Below are 21,712 nucleotides of genomic sequence, written 5' to 3'. Positions count from 1 at the left end.
TTTCCAGTACGTTATGTGAAGTGTTTGGCTGGTATGGTGTTTGGAATTGAAGGGGAATGAGTGTGTGTGTGTGTGTGTGTGTGTGTGTTTTTGTACGTTGTATGTGTGGGTAATGGTAGGGAGGTGTAAGTACGAGTGTGAGTGTTGGATTTGCTGGTGTTTGTGTGTATGTGTGAGCGCGAGTGTAGAATGTTGTGGTGTGATTTTTTTCCATTATGTGCAATCTCGGAGTTGGTATATATAAATAGGGGGGTGGGTGGCACAGCCCCCAACATGGCGGGTGCAGCTTACATGCAGTGTAGGGTTGTGTGGTTTTTGTGCGGTGGGTAGAATGGTGTGTGAGTTATCTGTTGTATGGTATATGCATGTTCGCTATTGTGTGATTTGGGATTGTGAATGGTTCGGCCTTACAATTTTGAAATGCTGAAATTTGAGATTTCAGCAATTCAAGATTATGAAGCAAAACCATATGTGGAGTTTATGTGTATATATATATATATATATATATATATATATATATATATATATATGGGTCTACTACGGTTGATTGAAAACTCACTTGACTGAAAATGAAATTACTAGGACCACTTCACTGAAAGCTCACTTGACTGAAACTCATTTCGTTGAAAGTTATAAATGGCCTTTTCCCCAATGTAGTGCGATCCTGGAGTTAGCATACATAGTAAGGGGGGTGTATGTTGGTTATACATTCTCTTTTGGAAACAGTTATTCATTGCACTTGTAAGTATCACTGTGTATAGTTTAAAATGTTTATAATATGTGGGGGGCTATGCCCCCCACACCCCCCTCCCTTACTTTACATACAGACTCCAGGATCACATTACAGTGGGGAAAAGCCCTTTATAACTTTCAACGAAGTGAGTTTTCAGTGAAGTGGTCCTAGTAATTTCATTTTCAGTCGTGAGTTTTCAATCAACCATAGTAGACCCATATATATATATATATATATATATATATATATATATATATATATATATATATACATACATATATATGTAAATAAATGTATAATATATAGGTAAATATTAAACTATTGAATGTCATAAGCAGTGTATGCTGATACAGCTCAACCTGCACAATATTACTGTAACTGTGCAACTGTAAGCATGTCACTTGGTGAACCATTAGTTCTTTGGCTGTTGTATTACAGTTAAATGCTAATGGCAAGTACATATTTGTATGTGTTAATATACACACATAAGCTGCAGAAATTGCACATAGGTGTGTGTGCGTGTGTATATAAATAGAAATATGATGTATGCAGAGCCACTCCTGCTTTTCAGTAATTATGTATACAGCAGCAGAATATGGAACTATGACATTGGTATATATGTATTCCAAAGAGTCTAGAAATCTGTGGTTCTATTCATTATAGGTTCATAGGTTCATACTAGGCTATCTGCCCAAGGGCATTTATAAGCCTAGCCAGAGTTTTGTGGCTTTCGCCACCCCTTTAGTTTGGAGGATACTATGCCCATTATTTTGCTGTGCCTCTGTCAAGCAGTGACACTGAGATAATCCCTGGAGTATATCTGCGATCTCCCATCCATTGGTCAAGATTTCTCTTGAACAAAGCCAGCGAGGTGCTCTGCCTCACATGTACCGGGATTTTGTTCCACAGCATAGGGAGTCTCTGGGTGATGAATCTGTCCCTCCAGCACGTCCTATTAATAACCGTGTCAAGGTTTAAGTCTCCCGCCCTTGTAGTTCTGAAGGATCTAGATTTTTTGAGGTGAAGCATGTTCATCAATTCTGGGTTGGACATGGCCTTGTATGTCAGGCACAGGTCAACTCTGAGCAGACGGTAAGCGACTGAGTAGAGCTGAAGTTCCTTCAGTCGGGCAGCATAGGACATATTTTTGAGACCCTTTATCCTTTTGGTGAGGAACTTTTGGGGCCTTTCCAGTTGCTGCAGGTGTCGTGTCAGATACATTCCGAATCATAGGCCTGATGAGTGATGAGTACAGGGGGACGATGACTTCCCTTGATCTAGATGTGAATCCCTTCATGATTAGGTGGGCAATGTAGAAGGTCTTCCTAACTACTTTGGCAACGTGAGTATCAAATGAAAGGTTACTGTCAACCTGGGTACCCAGATCCCTGATAACCTCTTCTGTGCTTAGTGGGTTGCCACCTATGTGGTAGCTAGGGGTAACCTTGTTTTTCCCAAAGGGTATGACTATGCATTTTTTGGCGTTTAACTTTAGGCCATGGTTCTGGCACCAGTTTTCCGTTTCTATAAGACCCTTCTGAAGGATACCTGTGTCAGATGTGTTCTCAACTATGGCGCCCAGTTTGCAGTCATCTGCAAATTTTGTCAGCCATAATCCTCCTGTGTTTGCTTGTACTTCTGAAAAGTAGATGCCGAACAGGAGAGGGACCAGGACTGAGCCCTGTGGGACACCACTTGTGACAGGCTTTGAGTCTGACATGGCGCCAGCAACTCTGACCCTGTGGGTTCTGTCACTTAGCCAATTTGCAACCCATCTTGTGACGTATGGGTTTACATTTAAGCTGATGAGTTTTTCAATGATACCCGAGTGGGGTATTGTGTCGAAAGCCTTTGCCAGGTCGAGGTAGGCTGTGTGGACTGCCTTTCCCTCATCAATGGCCTTGGTGACGGTTCGAAAAAGTCCACCAGGTTTAAAAGACATTATTAACTGTAAAAAAAAAAAAATATACGGTACTAAATCTTGAATGGATACTACTTATAAGCTAAATGCATTTCATATGGTTTCTCTGAAATACTGAATGTATTAGAACACCTTCCTGTCTATTTGCTGAAGAGCAGTATTTCCAGTTCTGTTGTTGTAGGGGTGTAAAGTTGCATTCCTGTATACCCTCAAAGCTTTTACAGTAGCCCAGTGTAATTATCTCATGCACTTGTCTTGATTTTTTGCAATATGTTTTGTTCTGGGAACTAATTGTACTAGCAGTGAAACGCTAATAGTGTCCTTATTAGGTTAATAAAGCGATTGTTTAAAATAAATGTAAGTAAATTGAGAAATCATCACAGCTGTTTACAAATCCGTACATGTTTAGTTGATATTGAGTAGTTCTTAGAGCAATAGCAGAATAGAAGTACCACAGAAACAAAAAGGTGGTATGATGCAAGAGTCATCACTATTTCTACTGCATTAAGTTTAAAGCACTCCTAACATTTGTGAAAGTGCTACAATGGGAAGAACAGCTGTCTAATGATAATAAGATATGTGATAAACCAAGTAAACTTTACTACCAAAATGCGATCTTGTAATTTACTAATTACTACAGAGGAGCAAACTTGTTTGCATGTACAATCCAGTGTTCCAGATATGATGATGATTATTGCTTGGGGTAGTAATTTTGTGTGTGTGTGTGTGTGTGTGTGTGTGTGTGTATGTGTGTGTTTTGGAGACAGAGGCTTAACATCAAAGTGTATGAGTAGTTCATGATTAAGAAGTCTGCACCCTTCTGTATTGATAAAAGCGACCTTTTTGAGTTTGGCTGTTGTGTACTAATACCACAAGGGACTAGTTTTAATTGCATGTCTTGTCTATTATCTGCCATTAGACATATTTTTCCATACTTTGCTAGTGTGATGCCTTCAGCACTGTGAGTTTCAGCAGAGCTGTCTTCGGACGACATCTTCATTTCAGTCTTCATTTGAAGATACACATACACGCACCTTTCTATATACAGGTAAACGTTTACTCAGGGGTTATGTCACAGTGCCTGCCTTCGATCTACGATGCATCGAACAGTCCACAAAGGGCGATGCCAGTAACGTTTTTGAAGTTTAACAGTACTTTTTTTAAATAATGTAACCATAGCTACAATCCGTGCATATATTTGCTTTGCATATTTAACAGTTGGGGTTGGCTGCTGATAATTTAAAGCGTTACTATTATAAACATACTTATGTCTAGATAGGCTCACAAAATAAAAAGAAGACAAGTAGTATAAGTGAACCAAAGTGACATGATATCATTAAGGCATGTTTGTTTTGGGTATTAGTTTACAATAAAGCCGCTCTTGAAGAGAGGTCAAATACTTGCCCTTCCATTGCACCTTGACATTTCCCTGTAAAGGTGATGTTATATTAAAGTGACATGTGTCTTGCCGGTTCCACTTCATAATCTCGAACTGCTGAAATCAAGAATTTCAGTTATTTTGAAACTATAAAGCCAAACCATTCACAAACCCGAAACCCACAATCACGAACATACATACACCACATAAAACACACACACACTATTCTACCCACAGCAATCCCCCCACGCACCCCTACTTATATATATATATATATATATATAATATATATATATATATATATATATATATATATATATATATCAACTCCGAGACCGCACATAATGGGGGAAAAAAAAAAATCACACCATGGCATTCTACACACACATCACACAAACACCAGCAAATCCCACACTCACACTTACATCTTCCTACCCTTCCCACACATACAACGTAGAAAAACACACACATACACTCACTCACCTTCACTCACCTTCTTCAATTCCAAATCCAACCAAACACTTCAAGTAATGTACCGGAAATGCATAAGCACGGATTTGACATATTCAAATTCGCTCTTATGCACTTTCGGCATTCTGCAGTTTCAGCTTCATTGTCTCAAAATGCTGAAATTAGACATTTCAGCAATTCAAGATTATGAAGTGAAACCACACACACATTATGGAGATATTTCAAAATGTAAGTGAACCAACTATCCCATCAACCTTTAAATAAAAATATTTGCGAGAGAAATAATATAGAGATTTATATAATATATATATATATATTCTTTTAAATAATGTCTCTGTACACCTATACACCTATAAAATATACCTTTTAACTCAGTATTTTACAGAAGATTAAAGAAATTATATTTAGGGACAGATGGCATGACTGTCCAAAAACACACTTTCTGTCACCAATGTGTCTCATCTTTTTTCTCTAAAAAATCCTTGATCTGTAGTGCACTCTTTAATGGTCACAGTCAAGAAGTTTGTTGTTATGTCTGTTACCACTACCTTTTCAAGGTTACTGATTGGTGGAGTCCAAGAAGATTCTTCTTCCATTCCTCCCACGATTCTTGCATCAGACAGTTTCTTAACTGACTGACTTTTGTCCTGGATAGAGTATACACTGCCCCCATACAACGTACCCTGAGTATGTCTCATATGGCCAGGGCTAGGCTTAACTTTAGAGTGTTGGTGACCTGCAGTCTCTAACCTGTCTTGATCCTTGGTTTGGGAATAGTCTTCCTCATTCTTAGACCAAGAGGATAATGTTGTTGCACCTTTTCTCCCCTGGAAGTCAATGTCAGAGTCTATTCCAGGCTTACCACCAGATGTCTGTTGCTGTCCAACCTGGGTGGTCATTGCACTACCTGTTCCAGCTTCTAGCCGACGGCCTAAATGTATGACCCCAGATCCCAATATGTTTTTTTCTCCTGGACATGCACCCAAGTCATCAGGTTTTCCATGCTTCAGTGGAGGGTATCCCGCAACAACACTGTGCCCTAGTCTGTCTTGTTTATTCTTTTTAGGGGGCAGAAGTATGTCTTTGCTTTCCCTGTATAGTTCCTTCATTGGTTTTGGGCCCCTTTTTTTAAGAATACCAATTATCCTTGGTCTGGGTACTGCTGGCGCTCGTTTCTCTTCAGGTCGTTCTACCCTTTCTCGGCCACTCTCGTTTCTAACAGATGTGGTGCTGCTCTGATGGGGAGACACAACGATGGTCCTCAAGCCCTCTCTGTTTCGGAAAGACCTGGAATCCTGTGGCAACCTACCAGGATACGGAATCCTTACTCCCCTTGTGGCATCGCTGCGAAACTCATAAGTTTTTGCATTTGCCTTGGCCTGAGCCTAAAAGGGAAACCCAAATGACACATACTTGTTAAACTGTCCCTGCTACAGCTACCACACTACTGAAATGACCTGGAATACATTACTAATATGTATAATTCATATTGCAAGCATATATATTTTAATTAAACTGTCCCTGCTACAGCTATCACACTGCTGAAATAACATGTAATGCATTACTAATACGTATAATTCATATAAACAACTATCTCCACAACACTACTTTTAATATACCCACAGCTGTTTACCGTTTCGCTATGTCTTACTTTTTCTCTTACCTTCAGCAGAAATGTTTTAGGTTTGGGACCCCGCTTTTTAGGCCCATACAGCTCCCTTTCTCTCTCTCTACAAATAAAAATAGCATTTAGCTGGCATTCTATTTTTCAAGTAAAAGAAAGAAAAGAAAAATGCAAACAATAACAGAAACATCAGCCTAAAATATTGACATAATTTGCAGTGACCCATATAACATTTTAATATAAATTACGGCCTGTACCTTTCTTCAAAGGCAGCAACCAATCGGGCGTCTAATATGTTGTCTTCTGGTTCCCAAGTGCTGTACCTGTGTTTAGTGATAAAAAGAGAAAGCACACCCACACGCATGACATTCAATTACATGGTGGGGAAAAACAGTAGTGCAATCGTTTTCTATTAAAGCACGTTTTGAAGTACATGATCACGTGAACCATCATTAAGCTACTTACTTCTGAGACCAGCCTTTCCACTTGACAAGGTACTCCATGCGCCCCTGTAAGAAATAATGAAGGAATACATAAATGCAACAGAAAATTCAAAAAACGTCAAAAAAGGCCAATTATCTGCAGCCTATTAGAAGTAGCCGCCAAACACTTATCTTGACGTTTAAATGTTGATCCTGAATCTAGCCTTAGACTGGGGAATCACTTACTTTTCTAATCCTGCGTTTGAGAAGGGACTCGGCTGCAAATACTCGCTCCCCTACAGCTGAAAGCTCCATGTTTACTCGCCTCTCGCCCTATCTGGATTAAGCCCACAGCCAGACCATAATAGTCATCTGCTGACGTCGACTCTTTTGCCTGTTGCCAAGTAAGTTGCCGAGGCTATACGCTTCTCGTTCGACACACCCGGGCCAGCTGATTGGCCCTCATGCTGTTCTGACTGCCTTGTTGTTTCGTGGGGGAGGGGGAAATCTATGTAGACTAGCTTTTTTATGTATGTGCGTGTACACATGTGTATGAATTTTCCTTCTCTGGCATGAGAGGGGGTGGAATGGGGGGGGGGCTAAAAAAAAGAGCTGGGCTATAAGGAAGTGACGTTAGGGTGCTAAGGCTGCTAGCGAGTGTGCGTGTGTGTGTGCGTGTGTGGTGTTGTGTGCGTGAGAAAGATTGAGATAGGTGAAAAAGACAGGTTTTCATCACAGTGTTATGTAAATTAAGAATAGATATATTGCTCTTACTGCATGCTTTTATAAATGACTGCATGATTGAAACAGCACAACAAAGGAAATGAAGAATGGATGAGTTAAAAACACAGTTTCAAAGTCCAACCAGCTTCAACTGGGAATTTACTTAAGTGAAGATTCCTGAGCTGTAAGCGGTTATATGACCTTTGAATGTTACTTGAATTCCATTCATATTGCATCGAGTGTGTTGCATGTAGATGTATGTCGCCAGTTAATCAACATTTTAGTATGTTAAATACGAAAAGAAAAAAAAAGAAAGGTTGTGTCTGAACTGTCAGAATAACGTAATTATGTAAACCATGCCATCACAGGTCTCAGCCTTTTTTTCATCAAAATATGTAATACATTGTGTGACAAAAAATGTTGCACCTTTTTCAACATTTGCTGACTATGGAACGCTGTAAATCAGTATGCACGTATGTTGTCATATTTCATTGTGCAGTTAAATCACCTTCTTTTGATAGCCGAGACGAATGGCGTACCCGTGAATATGTGACAGGAGAGATGTGTGAGCGATCGTACCTTTCAGCTACTATGATTCAGGCACAGTGGTATAATTTTTCCCCTAACAAATTTCTCGTACTCAGTCTATAGTAATGTTTTACATAGTTAAACATGCTTAAGAATATCACTAAATAACTTAATCAAACAGGTTTATAGAAAGATTCCTTATCCCCATGGTATACGGCTTAGAATATAAAGACCTTACATTTCTAAAATAATTCTCTTTTTTCTGACAATTTTAAAAAATCAGTGCTATGATTTGTAATGCTCAGAAGTTGGCAAATATTACTGTATCTCATACTGCCCTAATGTCATACCTTAGTAACGCGTTAGAATGGTCACACTTCCGAATTTGAAGCACACTTGCTTTGAAGCAGTTAATCACGTCGCTTCGAATAAATGGGTTACATAACTGCAGCATGCCATAACCCATAGTTTTGAGGGTGCAAGGCTTTTCCTAACACTGCCGTCTTCACAGACAGTGTTTTTGTTACAAAGTGCGTGACTCTAGGCTTCAGTAAATATTGCTGACTACTATGAGAAGATGTGAAAATAAGTGCAGCTCTGATCAAGTGACTTAGGACTTCCTCTTTTTTCCGCGCGCGTGTGTGTGTGTCTGTGTGAATAAACAGTCTGTACTTTTTGTACGCAGTCGTTTTCTGTCTTGTAGGAAAAGTAAATGTTACCAATTTTCCTTTCGGAGATGCAACCCCCCCCCCCCCCCCCCACCACCACCACCACGAAAGCTTACGTCACTCTTGAGTCTCTGACAGAAAATGTACCTGATACGGCGTTTGAGAGTCTCAGCCAGGCCATTGTTAGGTCAGATGGTAGTTCGTTTTGTTCGCATCTGATCTTTTTGATGTTTTTTTCAGGTTTGGCCCAATTTTATTATCCTCTGGAAATAAACTCTAGTCAATTTTATTACTGTTTTCATTCAGACGAAAGGACTATAAAACTGGACTTCCTCTCCAAAATCGTTAAGTGACTAAACTACGTAGTTTGCCGTTCACTTTACACAACTTTATAGATGAGTAAACAGGTTGCACCAAATAGATGCTAGCAACAAATGTTTAAAGGGGATGTTATAATCACAAGTAAACAAACGCAGGTTATCGGTCCCCGCACGCACAAAAAAAGTTGCAATGCTGTTTAAGATAAGTGCTTCCAACTACTGCAATATTATTTTCAGGATACAGTATGTCAGACGATGTATTTTAATGAGGAATGGGTTATGTTCAAACAGCATATCCATGACTCTTGAGAAAGGGGTGAATGTATTCTGCACTGGCCAGTGTACTTCTACAGACTGCGGTCTTACTAGTTAAACCTTTACATCACCACCCCCGACACACACACACAGTCTTTGTCTCGTTTGGTAATAGTATTTTCTGCTTATAAACTGCTAAATTATTACTAGTCACTAATGTGTATGTATGTATACATGTATTCATTCATTCATGTAAACCCGCATACGGTATGTTTAAAATCTCATAAACACATGTTGTGTTTGCAGACGATTTTAAACAGTCGTTATAATTACCACCCTTTACGTACAACAAATTAAAAGATATTACAAACTAAGTTTTATTATGCCTCATTTAATTAACTGTACAATGAATGGACTGCTGTATAAATCCTTTCGTTTACAACCGCATTTCTTGTGTGTGCCATTTTATTGTTTTTGTAATACAAGTCCACACATTCCAGTGTTGATTTATGCAACTCAAAAAGAACAAACTACAATATTTGTGTTTTCCTTTTTACTGACAAACGTACCTCTCTGCCTCTTATCGCAAGAAATATGGACAAAGCCTAAAATAATGGGGGGGGGGGGCAAATGGGCATATTTTAAATATTGCTGTTATAAACATAGAAAGTTTATAGAATAATGAGATTTGCGTTATCGTACATTATATGTATTGTGAATCTCAAATGTATAGCATTATTTATTAACTTCAGTTCTCAGTTATTTGCCAGAAAATCACACATTTTCTGAAGAACAGACCGAAAATATGAAGTAAAAATCTGAATATTTTGCAGAAACCTGGACAGTTGAGAGGTATGCCGACAGACGTTGTTGACACTATACGCAATGCAATAGTCCATCTACATATAAACCACACGGAATTCTACATTACCAATCCACTGTTAGCACATACAAGGGTGTAGCTAGGCATACGCACTGCACTGAGCGGTATCTCTTTCAGAAACGTTATGGCTCAAATAGCGCACAATGTTTAGAACTTTCTAAACTGTCGCCTGCAGTATGGAGCTATGTAAAACATGTTTACGTGATGAGACAGGACTACACCTGTAAACTAGACACTTATATGGTTGTTAACATGTAAAAGTTAAAAATAGCGTGTCCCTTTTTTGAAGTGTGTATTGTCATTTGTCAACGTTTGGGGGCTGTACATTTAAATGACAAGTGAAAGGGTGGTGGGGACAACATTATCCAGATAAGTACAAAATGTACATTTCTGGCTACACCCTGAGGATATGCAAGGGATCAGGGCTTCTATATTTCCTAGTACGTGACACTACTTTGCCTGTGTAGAATGGAATGAAAACGAGATTGCTGAAGACATTCATACATCTAATAGCTACCTATTCTAGTTGTCTTTATCCAGGTGGGATATGAGCATTAAGTCTGCTTCGACAGCAACCACCCCTAAAAAAGCGCTGATGTTGGAAAGGGGGAGCAACAGCGACTTTTAGAGATTCTTAGAATGTCTCAAAACCTTTACCAGCTGTCACTAATGTACGAAATATGACAATAATCCTCACTGCAACTATGACTCATTTCTATGGGCTTCCTTCGTGTGGTACACAGTTTTTAACACTGCACGGTGAAAATAGATATAAAGTTAAACCCTTATGCGGGCTTGCCTGGGTAAACCAACTTTGACTACACAGGAAAAGTTCAAATCAGCTCAATCGGTTGTTACAGAGCTATTAAGCTGATATCGCCCCCACCCAACCGGACACCGCATGTCTAATAGAGAGGACAATTGATGGCTGGCAGGCGCACGGGCAAAAACAACACAAAGCATTATTTGTCACAAAGTATGGTTATATTTCAACAAGACTGTGACTTTTGCAACTAAAATAAGCAAATACGTAAGTTTGGGTGAAACCTTTTTGCCCACATCAATCGCATCAGGATTGTAGTCGTGACCTTGGATACACCATTGTTCCAATGTGCGAAGTGCACTGTATGTCCGCACCTACACTAGGACTGTTTTTTTTTCCCTGTGAGAACCCCCCCCCCCCCACACACACACACACACACACACACCATCTGTCCTCAATTTTTAGGAACATCTCTGAATTCATTTCACGGTTTCAGACATTGCAAAAAGCGCCGACAGTTAATACAGGTGACCTTGTGCTGAAGCAGTGATTGTTACTGTACTTAAATGTTACACATTGCAGTTACACTTTTCTCATTCCTCTGAAAATACATTCAGTTATTCATTTTCTAAACCATTTTTTCTTAGTAACCATCGCGGTGACAGCAAGCTGATGAGCTTTCTAACTGAAAAGAATCAATATTTAAAACGTGTCCCTGGATGTGTACGCACGCACGAACACACGCCCGTGTGAAATGTAATCCATAAAAAAACACTCATTAAAAATGATGTGAGACGAGGCCTATCTGCTAAATGAGTTATTTTATAGGAGGCACACAGGGTAGATTAAACGATAACGTGAACAGTAAGCCTGCAACAATCAGAACATGTAGGTGAGAAATGTTTGTATATAGTGTAGTGTTGCAACATTACAAATAGTACCCAGAAAAATCCACTTTTTATGGCTAGAAATGGCTTTTCTATTTATGAAAGAATTATGTTTATTCATCAAATTTTCATTGCCGTCCTTATTATGAATGCACGCTATTAATTATATATGGCATACTTCTCAAGATCATTTTGCTACCTGTTTTTACAGGCTGATCACCGCTTCCTCCCAGATGTTAAAATAAGACAGTTTTGTTGATGGTGGACGTGAAGAATGAAACATACTTTGGATAGTCTGTCTAATGTTACAGATAGCTGTAAATGGTTGAATTAAGGTTGTGAAAAGGAGTTGAAAGAATGTTTTATGTAGAACTTAAATGATCTGCAGTAATGGAGAACCCTGGACCATTAAGTCGCGTTCAAGGATGAAGATGCCAGTATTGCCTACTTCACTACCAACAGCAATATACCACACGTGAAGCTTTTTTAATCCACTTAGAAAGTTATTAGATTATCAGCATTTATTTTAGGAACATTAAGGGGTATGAAACTCTACATGTATGTCATTACACACTGGCTGCAAGCCTCGGTAATTTACCAGAAAAACAAAAAAATCAAGAGGGACTCGAAGAACATACCTCTCAACTGTACAGATTTTTGCCTCATATTTTTGGCGTGTACCTCCTCTACTTTTATGGCAAATAGCCGAGGATTGAAGTCATTACATAATGACAAACATTTGAGTTTGACTCCACATCCTTCAGAAAATTCATGCTAATGCAAAACATATTATTCTATAAACTTTCTAAGTTTTAAGAGCAATATTTAAAATCTATAATTTCAGTGGTTTACCAGAACATCTAACAGTTCATGGGGACAGGGCAAAACAAGCAAAAATGAAAGTGTTTTGCAAAATCGCACAGCTAAAGAAATGTTTTGTTAGCTCTAGATGACAAGGATCACGTAACATCAGCTCTTGATTTTTTTTTTTATTTGTTGTTTTGTCTGCCATAACTTTTTATAAAATACGGTTTGTGATAAGGTTTAGAATGTTACAGCAAAAGCGAGAAGTTGTCAAACTGCGCTAATGGCGTAACATTCTAAACAGAAGGCAAACGCGCTACTGCAGACCAGCTTCGATGCATTTTCTGCGCGAGTTTAAACGTGTTATTTACTGGGGGAATACTCTTGGAGAAATTAAAATGCTGACTGGGCCAGTATCTTCAAGATTTGCCTTGGTTTGGGTACGATTAATCGCAACCCTTTTGATGTTAACCAATTGGTAATCTACTAGTGTAGTACCTCGCAGGATGCACAGTAGAAAATCCCGCCCCAAACACGCCTCCAACCCGGCGGAGGCAGTATCAGCATGAATATTCATCCGTGTGTCTTATGCATTAATTAATATTGACCATATGTGCAACTGTCATTACATCTGTGTGCGCCTTAAGCATTAATTAATATTGATTATCTGTGCAACTGTCATTACATTTGTGTGATATTTACTGTAAAGCTAAGCCACCAACAACTGTAGAAACAAAACCGGCGTAATTTGTACAAACATATGAATATTTACTACCAGGAGCAAAATATTAGAAAGTCAAGTAAGAGTCAGCATTACAGAAACAAACAATGTTTTCTTTACGGAGGTTCTACAAACAGAGATAACAGACAATTACTGTAAAATAAAGCAACCGAACATGCGTAATTTCCAGAAGACTCTTATATATTTAATGACAGGAGAGAAATTAATACATTATTGTGTAAAACAGCATTGCAAGCAGTAGTATACCTTCAAATTCATGTTCAACTTAATGCGAACCTAGCCGCTATTATCCCGGGCCCCTAGTCCCTGCTCATGTGAGTCCTGGTATTCGTTAATACGGCCAGTCTGCTGACCGGCAGTTGAAGACGAGTAAAGCTCTGACTAGGCACCAGCCGACCCATGGATGAATGCTTGGGGCGCTTAATGATACTGAAAGGGGGCACTCATCCTAGGAAGCAGAGAGAAGGAGGATACCATGCCCATCTAATGTCAAGTCCCTTAGAGGAGTGACAGCGCTGTAACACGTTTATTTAGTGAGAAATACCCAGGACAATTGAACAAATTGACACGGCGGAAAGAGGTGGCCTTACAATCTGTAGGCGCAGAGGGAAAAGGCATACACGGGAAAAAGGAAAAAGATATGCAGATCAAAATGACTTTTAAAACCAGTCCCGCTTGAGCAAACACCTTCAACCCGGGTAGCAGCACTCTGCACACCTCTTAACCAACATAGGGGTAAATCTCAACAGAATCGGGGACAAATCCAGAAATAATCAGGGACGATCAATACACTTTTAAATATTAGTACTGTTAACCTGAGACAATGACCGAATGTGAATTAGTATATATTTTTCTGAAGTAAAATAAGTTTAGAACTGTAATTATTATTATTTCTCAAGTAGAATTCACTACCTTCTCTCCAAAAGTCACCAGTTCTGGGCGGGATTAAGACGGATAGAACTAAGATTTGAGTTAAAATCAGGGACGTCCCTGAAAATCAAGCCAGTTGAGAGGTATGAGTCACTCTGTGATTCCTTTCTTCTCCCATGCTATTATAACATGCAGCCCTGTGTCATTTAATCTGCCTAAAACGTTTTAAAAAAGCACACTAGTGTTGCCTGAACTTCTCCCAAATACCACTTCTAGCACGTCCCATGGAATACTTCCACACTGTACTCCACGTTGACCTCCAGTGATCTATTCTGTAAATCTATCCACTCCTTACAAATGACAGCCTTTCTGCATAAAGTACTGCACACCTGTATATCTTGTTTTCAGGGATGTCCCTAATTATGGCTCGAGTTTGCGTTCTCCTAAAGTCTATTTTTTTTAGATAAAATGGAGCAGTAAACCAGTAATGCCATTGTTTACAGCTACATACTTCTTTTACTTAAGATAAATACATGCTAGTTTAAATCCTGTTATTCTGTCAACCTTATAAATCAGAGGTACCAATGTTCAACAAAATATCTTCCCTAATATGAGGCATCTATCCCCGTTCATTTTTCGTTTTGCCCATGATTCTGAAGATAATAGATTGAAGGTTTATGACTTGCCAGAAATACTTGATTAGTTTAAACGCTTTAATTCCTCCAAGTTTCAGACTCGTCCCCACAATTAGTCCCCAAATCGAGACCCAAAGGGATACCCTATTTCTGTCTACCCAATTCTTCAATTTTATACTTTGTTCTAGCATGTTGCTTATTCCTACTTGGTTTCTGCTTTCTGAATAGAATTATGATATCCTCTGTAGAGAAAATCTCAAAACGTCGGAGATTAGGGAGTTTAGGAAAGCAGAAATGGTAATAGTAAATTAAATAGATCCAAAGACAGGTCCCTGTAGGACTCTTGTGTGGACAGACAGGACGGGGATGAAAAAAAAATGATGATTTTGTCACTGCTAAAGTAATTTGTTTCGCAGGTTTAGAACACTTTCTTAGATCACCCTGGATGCCAGTGGAAGGAAAATAGCCTCAGTCGTGCAACTGCTTATTGCGTTCCTTATTATTAATGAACTTGATAGTTTTTGTTTTCTGTTTGCCATAGCTTTTAATGAAAGTTTATGTGGCTTATATCATTAGGCCGTTAGGCCACTCACCCAATAAACAAATGAATAAGTAAGATATGTGCATGCAGCCATACAGATAAAATACATCTTAACGACTGTGATAGTTCCTACTTATGAACTTCTACACAACACTTTTTCTAGGCACAAGTCCCAATGTCTTAGCACAAGAATAAGGACACACCTCAAACTAGACCCTTTAAATGTTTACACACACACATATATATATATATATACATACATATGTGCATATGTGTATATATATATATATATATATATATATATATACATATGTGCATATGTGTATATATATATATATATATATATATATATATATATGTGTGTGTGTGTATATATATATATATATATATATATATATATATATATATATATATACACACACACACACACACACACGGCTCCACTTTGTAATTTCGAAATACTGAAATCTCGAATTTCAGTATTCCGAAATCACAAAGCCGAATACTCACATTTCCGAAACCGGCAGAAGCGCGAAATTCAAAATACCGAAGCGCGGATATTTTGAATTTCTGCTTCCGGTGTTACAGAATGTGGATGTTTGGGCTTAATTTTGGTAAGTATATGTGTGTAAGTAGGTTGGTTAGGGGTTTAGTGTGTGTTGTGACTGTTGTGTGTGTGTTTGAGAGACTGTAAGATGCGTGTTTGTGAGTTTCGTTTGTGTTACTGTTTGTGCGATCTCGGAGTTAGAATATATAAGTAGGGGGTGTGGGGGCTTGCCCCCTGCTTATATGTAGTTAGATTGGTTTGTTTGATTGTGAGTAGGGGAGTTTTGTGTATGTTTATGTGTGTACTGTATGTGTAGCGTGGGTACGGGAATTTGAATTTCGCGGTTGTGTGTTTTCGAGTTTGTGAGTTGTGGTTGAGTTTTCGGCTTTTTGATTTCGGAATACTGAAATTCGAGATTTCAGTATTTCGAAATTACAAAGTGGACCCATACATACTCACACAGATATATATATATATATATATATATATATATATATATATATAAAAACTAGATTATATATATATATATATATATATATACACATACATACATACATACACACATATATACATACACACATGTACAAAGACAGCCATATTTTGTGGCCGTTGTACTTATGTTTACTGTACATTTGCTGTACAATTTCAAGTTTTCATTTTAAATTGAAATATTACAGAAGTGGGAATGCTGAGTAATGCGTATGTGTGTGCACGCTTGAGATATGATAATACAAGCAAGCTCTGTACTGTATTAATAATCCCAGACAAGCCCAGTATTAGGTGTTGGGGAGTGGTGTAATGGTTATGGTGTTTACCGCGCAGACACCAAGTACAGAATGTAATCCCCGCCTTTGAAGGGGGAAATGGGCTAGGCTTAAAATGACCCACAAGGACAGCTAACCCAATACTAACCAATTAATAGTAGTGATAATTACGTTCTAACTTCTTAGTGCAAAAAATCTGAACAAATCCTAAAATAATGGCAAACAAGGCTGAAAATAGGAACAGATTTTTAATATTGCTCTTATAAACTTAGAAAGTTGCCCGAATAACAGGATTTGTGTTAGTATGTATTTTCTGGAGGATGCAAAATCTGAAAAACAAATGCATGTCATTATTTACTGATTACACAATCTTCAGTAATTTACCAGGAAGCTAACATTTTTTTTATCAGGAATAGACCAAAAATACCAGGCAAAACACTGACTTTCTCCGAAAAACTGGCCAGTTGAGATGCATGATTGCGTCGGTCTCATTCACTCTCTGCGTACCTTCTCAACAAGTGTGTACCTCAGAGAACGTTCCTCATTATGACGAGTCTTAAAAAGTTTACATTGAAAGGGTCAGTTGCGTACTGAGTGCAAATGTACTCTTTAAACGGATATATTTGGTAAACAATACTAAGTCGTATTAATTCACCAAACAGCTCTGTATAGGTGTAACCATCCAACAAGTTTCCTAGTTGAAGCTGTTAGTTAGCTGTCAGTGTGCGTTCTGCATGTTTTCCATTTGTTCAACATTTTTAGAGGTACTGTTCCACATTTTATGGACAGAAGGCTGAGAACCATGCCTGTCTTTTTTTCCGGAGTTTGGTTCAAAAGCTACAGTAATCTGTGTGACATGTTAGCCCAAACTCCAGAGTCCCGGACTGTGTGTTTGCGCGCGTGCATATATGTTATTAGTAGGCAGGACTATATATTTTTATAACATTTTTGTGTTTTCTGTTGAAATGCTACTTGTTGCATTTAAATTCAGTAGAGAGAAATTATGAACTCATTCTAATTTACAGCCGTGATATGTAGTACTGCGTCAAAACACATGGTTGATAAATTTATATAATTTTCCCACGAAGTTTTGCAGTTCGGATGATATTTGTTTCTTGAGAACGAAGGAAGTTCTATACCCTCTACGGCAGTTGTGTCTTCCCTTACTTCACCCAGCAATACCCCGCAATTTCTTTGTTGAAGAATTCTAGACAAAACTAAACTCGGGGCAAGCCCTCAAATCAGCGACATTTTAAATACTACTCTTAATTTTCTTAAAAAAACAAAACAATAGAACAACGGGTTTGTACATCTACACGCGAATTTTCAGAACGATAAAACTATAATGTCTGGTATTACGGACTGACTGTAATCCTCAGTGATTTACCAAAGGAAAAAAAAATGTAGGAGGGACGGGATAACATATGAGACAAAAATCAGGCAAGTTCTGCATATTTAGCAACAGCTGAAAGGTATACACCCTATGCATATTTTTTGTACAAGCATAGCTCTACATTGCATCCATCGTTAACTAGGGTTGCCACCTTTTCAAATGCCCAGTGTGGGACATTTTTGGTAGAAACGTCAGATTTTGCAGGCCGAAACATACCCACGGCTAGTACACAAGACAGAACTTCACTTCTTTGCCTAAATAAAAGCTTATTCTTGAAGTATTTTAGTTGTTTATTCTGTTTCTTATAATATTTAGGTGTTTCTGATACAGATTAACTGTTTTATGCAACTATCACATAAAATATAGACAATAATAGTATGTATTTTCTGGAGGATGCAAAATCTGAAAATCAAATGCATGTCATTATTTACTGATTTCACAATCTTCAGTAATTTACCAGGAAGCTAACAGTTTTTATCAGGAACAGACCAAAATACCAGGCAAAACACTGACATTCTCCGAAAAACTGTCCTAAAATCTCAGGACATTTGACATTTTTACAATTTTTTTTGCAGGACACAACTGACCAAAGAGGGACTGTCCCTCTCAAAATGGGACAGGTGGTAACCCTATCATTAACATTTTAACAAATATTCAGATAAACAATACCAAATCTTATTTCTTCAGCTAAAGATCTTTCTGTAAGTATAAAATGATACATTTTAACCACAGCATTTGGAAGTTGTAAGTATTAAGTGATTCACACATTGCTTATTTGTTCCACACAATGAGAGGTAGGTGGTGTTTCACATGTTGGATATGGAAAGTTGAGAGCTAGGGGCTTGCTCCTCTAACAGCTGGAAGCTTGGTAAGATCTTATTTTAGAACAATCAAGTTTTCAAGTATTAATTACTGTAATTAACAGATTTTTTTGGTGGTGGTGGTGGGGTGCCGACGCCGAAGGGGAGGGCGACTATCAAACAATACTTTAACATATACAAATGTTTTGGGGGAATGCATAAGCAAATGCATTTTTTGTGCTTCCTCTTTACTTCTCAACCTCTAAGCCACAAGAAATCTCAAAAAAGGGGAAAGTCCTAAATTGGGGACAGAATTTAAATATTGCTCACACAAAGTTGACTCTTGCACAGTTGATAAAATATCAGGTGTTACATTAGTTTGTATTTACTGGGATATGAAGTCTGAAATGCAAGTCTCTACTTATTGACTTCCAACCTCAGAGATTTTGCCAGAACAACACACATTTCATGAGGAACAGAGAAAAACATGGGTCTAAAGTCTGGACATTCTGAAAAACTCTGGACAATTGAGAGGAGGTATGACCCCCCACCCAACGTGGCAACATACACGTTACTTTTCTATACTAATTCTGTGATCGCTGTAGACCAGAGAAGGGAATGCTGAGATACAGACGTTTTGGACTTTGTACGTATTCCCCCCCAAAGTCAGCACCTCAAAATGTTTCTAATTCTTCATTCTTATAAGGAGTATCACATATACATATAGGTAGATATTATCCTTGTAGCAGAACAGAACTTTAGGACAGAAGCTATGTTATATTTGATAACATGTCATAAGAACAACTGGAAAGTGTCTTTCTCCAGCAAAATCTAAATTTAAATATGTTCTAATTTAATACAAAAGACAAAATATTTGAAAATCGACGAGACCAAACTGCAGGACAAAAGGTTCTGCCCTGTAAAAGGACATGAAGAAAATGGAAAGAAGATGATGACCCATGGTTTCCAGGGACATCGCTGATTTTAGGTCACAATTTCTGTTCCGTCCCTCATAAAAGTGATAACTTTTTAAAAAAAGAAGTGTTTTAAGCTGAACAGCAGATAATACTCTATTTATAGTTACAGATATCTTTTACTTTAGACAATACATTCTAGTCTAGGTTCTCCAATTTTGTAAACATTGTTAGGCAGTAGTAATACCAGTATTTAAAAAAATGTTCTAGGTTTGAGGTCTTTGCCCCTGATTATTGGCTTTGTCTTTTATTTTGCACATAGGTTCATAGGTGTGTACTAAGCTAGTGGGCCTGGAGCCTTTACAAGTCTGGCTCAAAGAAGTGCCCTGGCATTGTGCCACCCAATGTTAGCTCCCAGTGCTTCTATCAAGTAGAGCCACTGGAATAATCCCCAGGGCAAAATTTCTATTTCCCATCCACTCATCAAGATTTTTCACGATGAGGGCCAGTGACATGTGTGTGAAGTCTATTCCAGAGCATGGGCAGTCTCTGGGTTATGAACCTGTCCCTCCAGCATGTTCTGTTGATTGTGGTAATGAGGTTGAGGTCTCTAGAGCATGTGGTGTGGAGGGATTGGGATTATGTGGTGTGGAGGGATTGGGATTTCTTTAGATGTAGCATTTCTAACAGAGCTGGATCAGACATGGCTTTGTAAGTCAAGCAGAGATCGCCTCTTAGTAGATGATATGAGACAGAGAATAGCTGGAGTTTTTTGGTTCTGTCCATGTAGGACATGTGTTTAAGGCCTAGGATCCTCTTCATGAGGTACTTTTGTGGCCTCTCCAGCTGTTGCAGGTGAGGTACAAGCCAAATGGGGAATTATACTCTATGACTGGTCTAATGAGGGGAGAGTAGAGAGAAATGATGACCTCTTTCTTCCTGGATGCAAAACCTTTGGTAATGAGATGTGCCACGTAGAAGGACTTTCTGATCACAGTGGCAATGTGGTGGTCAAAGGAGAGTTTGCTATCAACCTGTGTCCCCTGATCTCTTATAATGCCTTCAGTGTTCAGTGGGCTCCCATCGATGTGGTAATTGGTGGGAAATGAGTTTTTCCCAAAGGGTATGACCACGTATTTTTTGGCATTAAGCTAAAGGCCATGGTTTTGACACCAGTCATTAGTTCCAGTGAGGCCTTTCTGTAGGATGTCTGCATCACTTGGGGAGTTAATAATGGCTCCCAGCTTGCAGTCGTCTGTGAACTTGGTCACCCAAAGTCCTTCCATGTTGGCCTGGACTTCTGAGAAGCAGATGCCAAACAGGAGAGGACATATGAGGTTGAGAGCTGTAGATGTGTAGAGGTGTAGAGCTGTAGAGGTGTAGAAAAATGTACGCCCACAGCAAACAAGGTCTTACCATCCTTCTCATACCTGGCTAAGAAGGCTTTAACCTTCAGGCAAAAAGAGAGATGAGGCCTCTACAGGGGCATTTAGGAAGGAAGACTTGAAAAAGTTTGCAAAATCACATAGACGCATCCAGGCATGATGTCTAGCTACAACGCCAGCACCTGCTGCTCTTGCCACCCCTATGGTTGAGTGTGAAATCAACCTCATGGACGAATTTGAGATGGACTCCAGGGTAGCAAGCTGTGAGGTGACTTTGTTCTGTACCAAATCAGAGACTGCTCCTGCAAGGGTTTCTGAGAGTTCTGAAATTATGTCTCTCTGAAGCCAAGTAAAATGTATTAGATAGTTCATGGACCAAAGAGCGAAGGTCGCTGAAGAAAATACCCACTTCCCCAGTCTATCTATCGCCTGAAACTCCCTGTTAGGAGGATGGACAGCAGTACTCTCTTCGGCGAGCTCTTTCTTTGTGGCTGTTACCACAACCAATGCATCCACAGCAAGGCCCTTTAACCAGTGTGGATTGTCCTCTAGTGGTGAAAGAATTTTATCTGGTCTACAGGGGATAGGTTCAATGGCATCAGGACTCTTCCACGCTTGCTGCATAATGAGCTGGATGAGTTCATCTGCAGGTGGGGTTACCCAGGAGGTAGAGGGCTGGGCCTGGAAAGCCTGCAAGAACACAGACTCCTCAGAGGAAGGGGTGCTGGACTTCCAATCACC

The 21,712-nt window shown here is 38.9% G+C and overlaps 1 protein-coding gene across 2 annotated transcripts; it reads right to left on the bottom strand.

The window, feature by feature from the left end:
* Window positions 1–4,785: 4,785 nt before the first annotated feature.
* CBX8 (chromobox 8) lies at window positions 4,786–8,358 on the bottom strand. Of its 2 annotated transcripts, none has more exons than XM_044068070.1 (5): window positions 8,151–8,358; window positions 6,593–6,636; window positions 6,385–6,450; window positions 6,167–6,233; window positions 4,786–5,888 (listed from the first exon to the last, which is right to left on the bottom strand). In XM_044068070.1, the coding sequence occupies exons 2-5, from the start codon at window positions 6,628–6,630 to the stop codon at window positions 4,962–4,964; spliced, it is 1,098 nt and encodes a 365-aa protein (XP_043924005.1). In that variant the 5' UTR covers window positions 6,631–6,636; window positions 8,151–8,358; the 3' UTR covers window positions 4,786–4,961. The 2 variants fall into 2 exon arrangements, with proteins under 2 accessions (XP_043924005.1, XP_043924003.1); XM_044068068.1 differs by lacking the exon at window positions 8,151–8,358 and adding an exon at window positions 6,796–7,044.
* Between the last annotated feature and the right edge of the window lie 13,354 nt (window positions 8,359–21,712).

This window comes from Protopterus annectens, chromosome 4.part0 (assembly GCF_019279795.1).
Source record: "Protopterus annectens isolate FY-2018-M chromosome 4.part0, PAN1.0, whole genome shotgun sequence".
In the NCBI taxonomy this organism is placed as follows: Eukaryota; Metazoa; Chordata; order Ceratodontiformes; family Protopteridae; genus Protopterus; species Protopterus annectens.
The sequence above is the reverse complement of the archived record's forward strand: the minus strand, read 5'-3'. Positions and strand labels throughout refer to the sequence as shown.

Excerpts from the sequence above, each read along its gene's own strand:
- CBX8 (XM_044068068.1), bottom strand. The coding sequence starts at position 6,864 with ATGGAGCTTTCAGCTGTAGGGGAGCGAGTATTTGCAGCCGAGTCCCTT. Across the intron at positions 6,451-6,592 it reads TGGAAAGGCTGGTCTCAGAA|GTACAGCACTTGGGAACCAG; the intron begins GTAAGTAGCTTA and ends CACTAAACACAG. Across the intron at positions 6,234-6,384 it reads GTTGCTGCCTTTGAAGAAAG|AGAGAGAGAAAGGGAGCTGT; the intron begins GTACAGGCCGTA and ends TTTTATTTGTAG.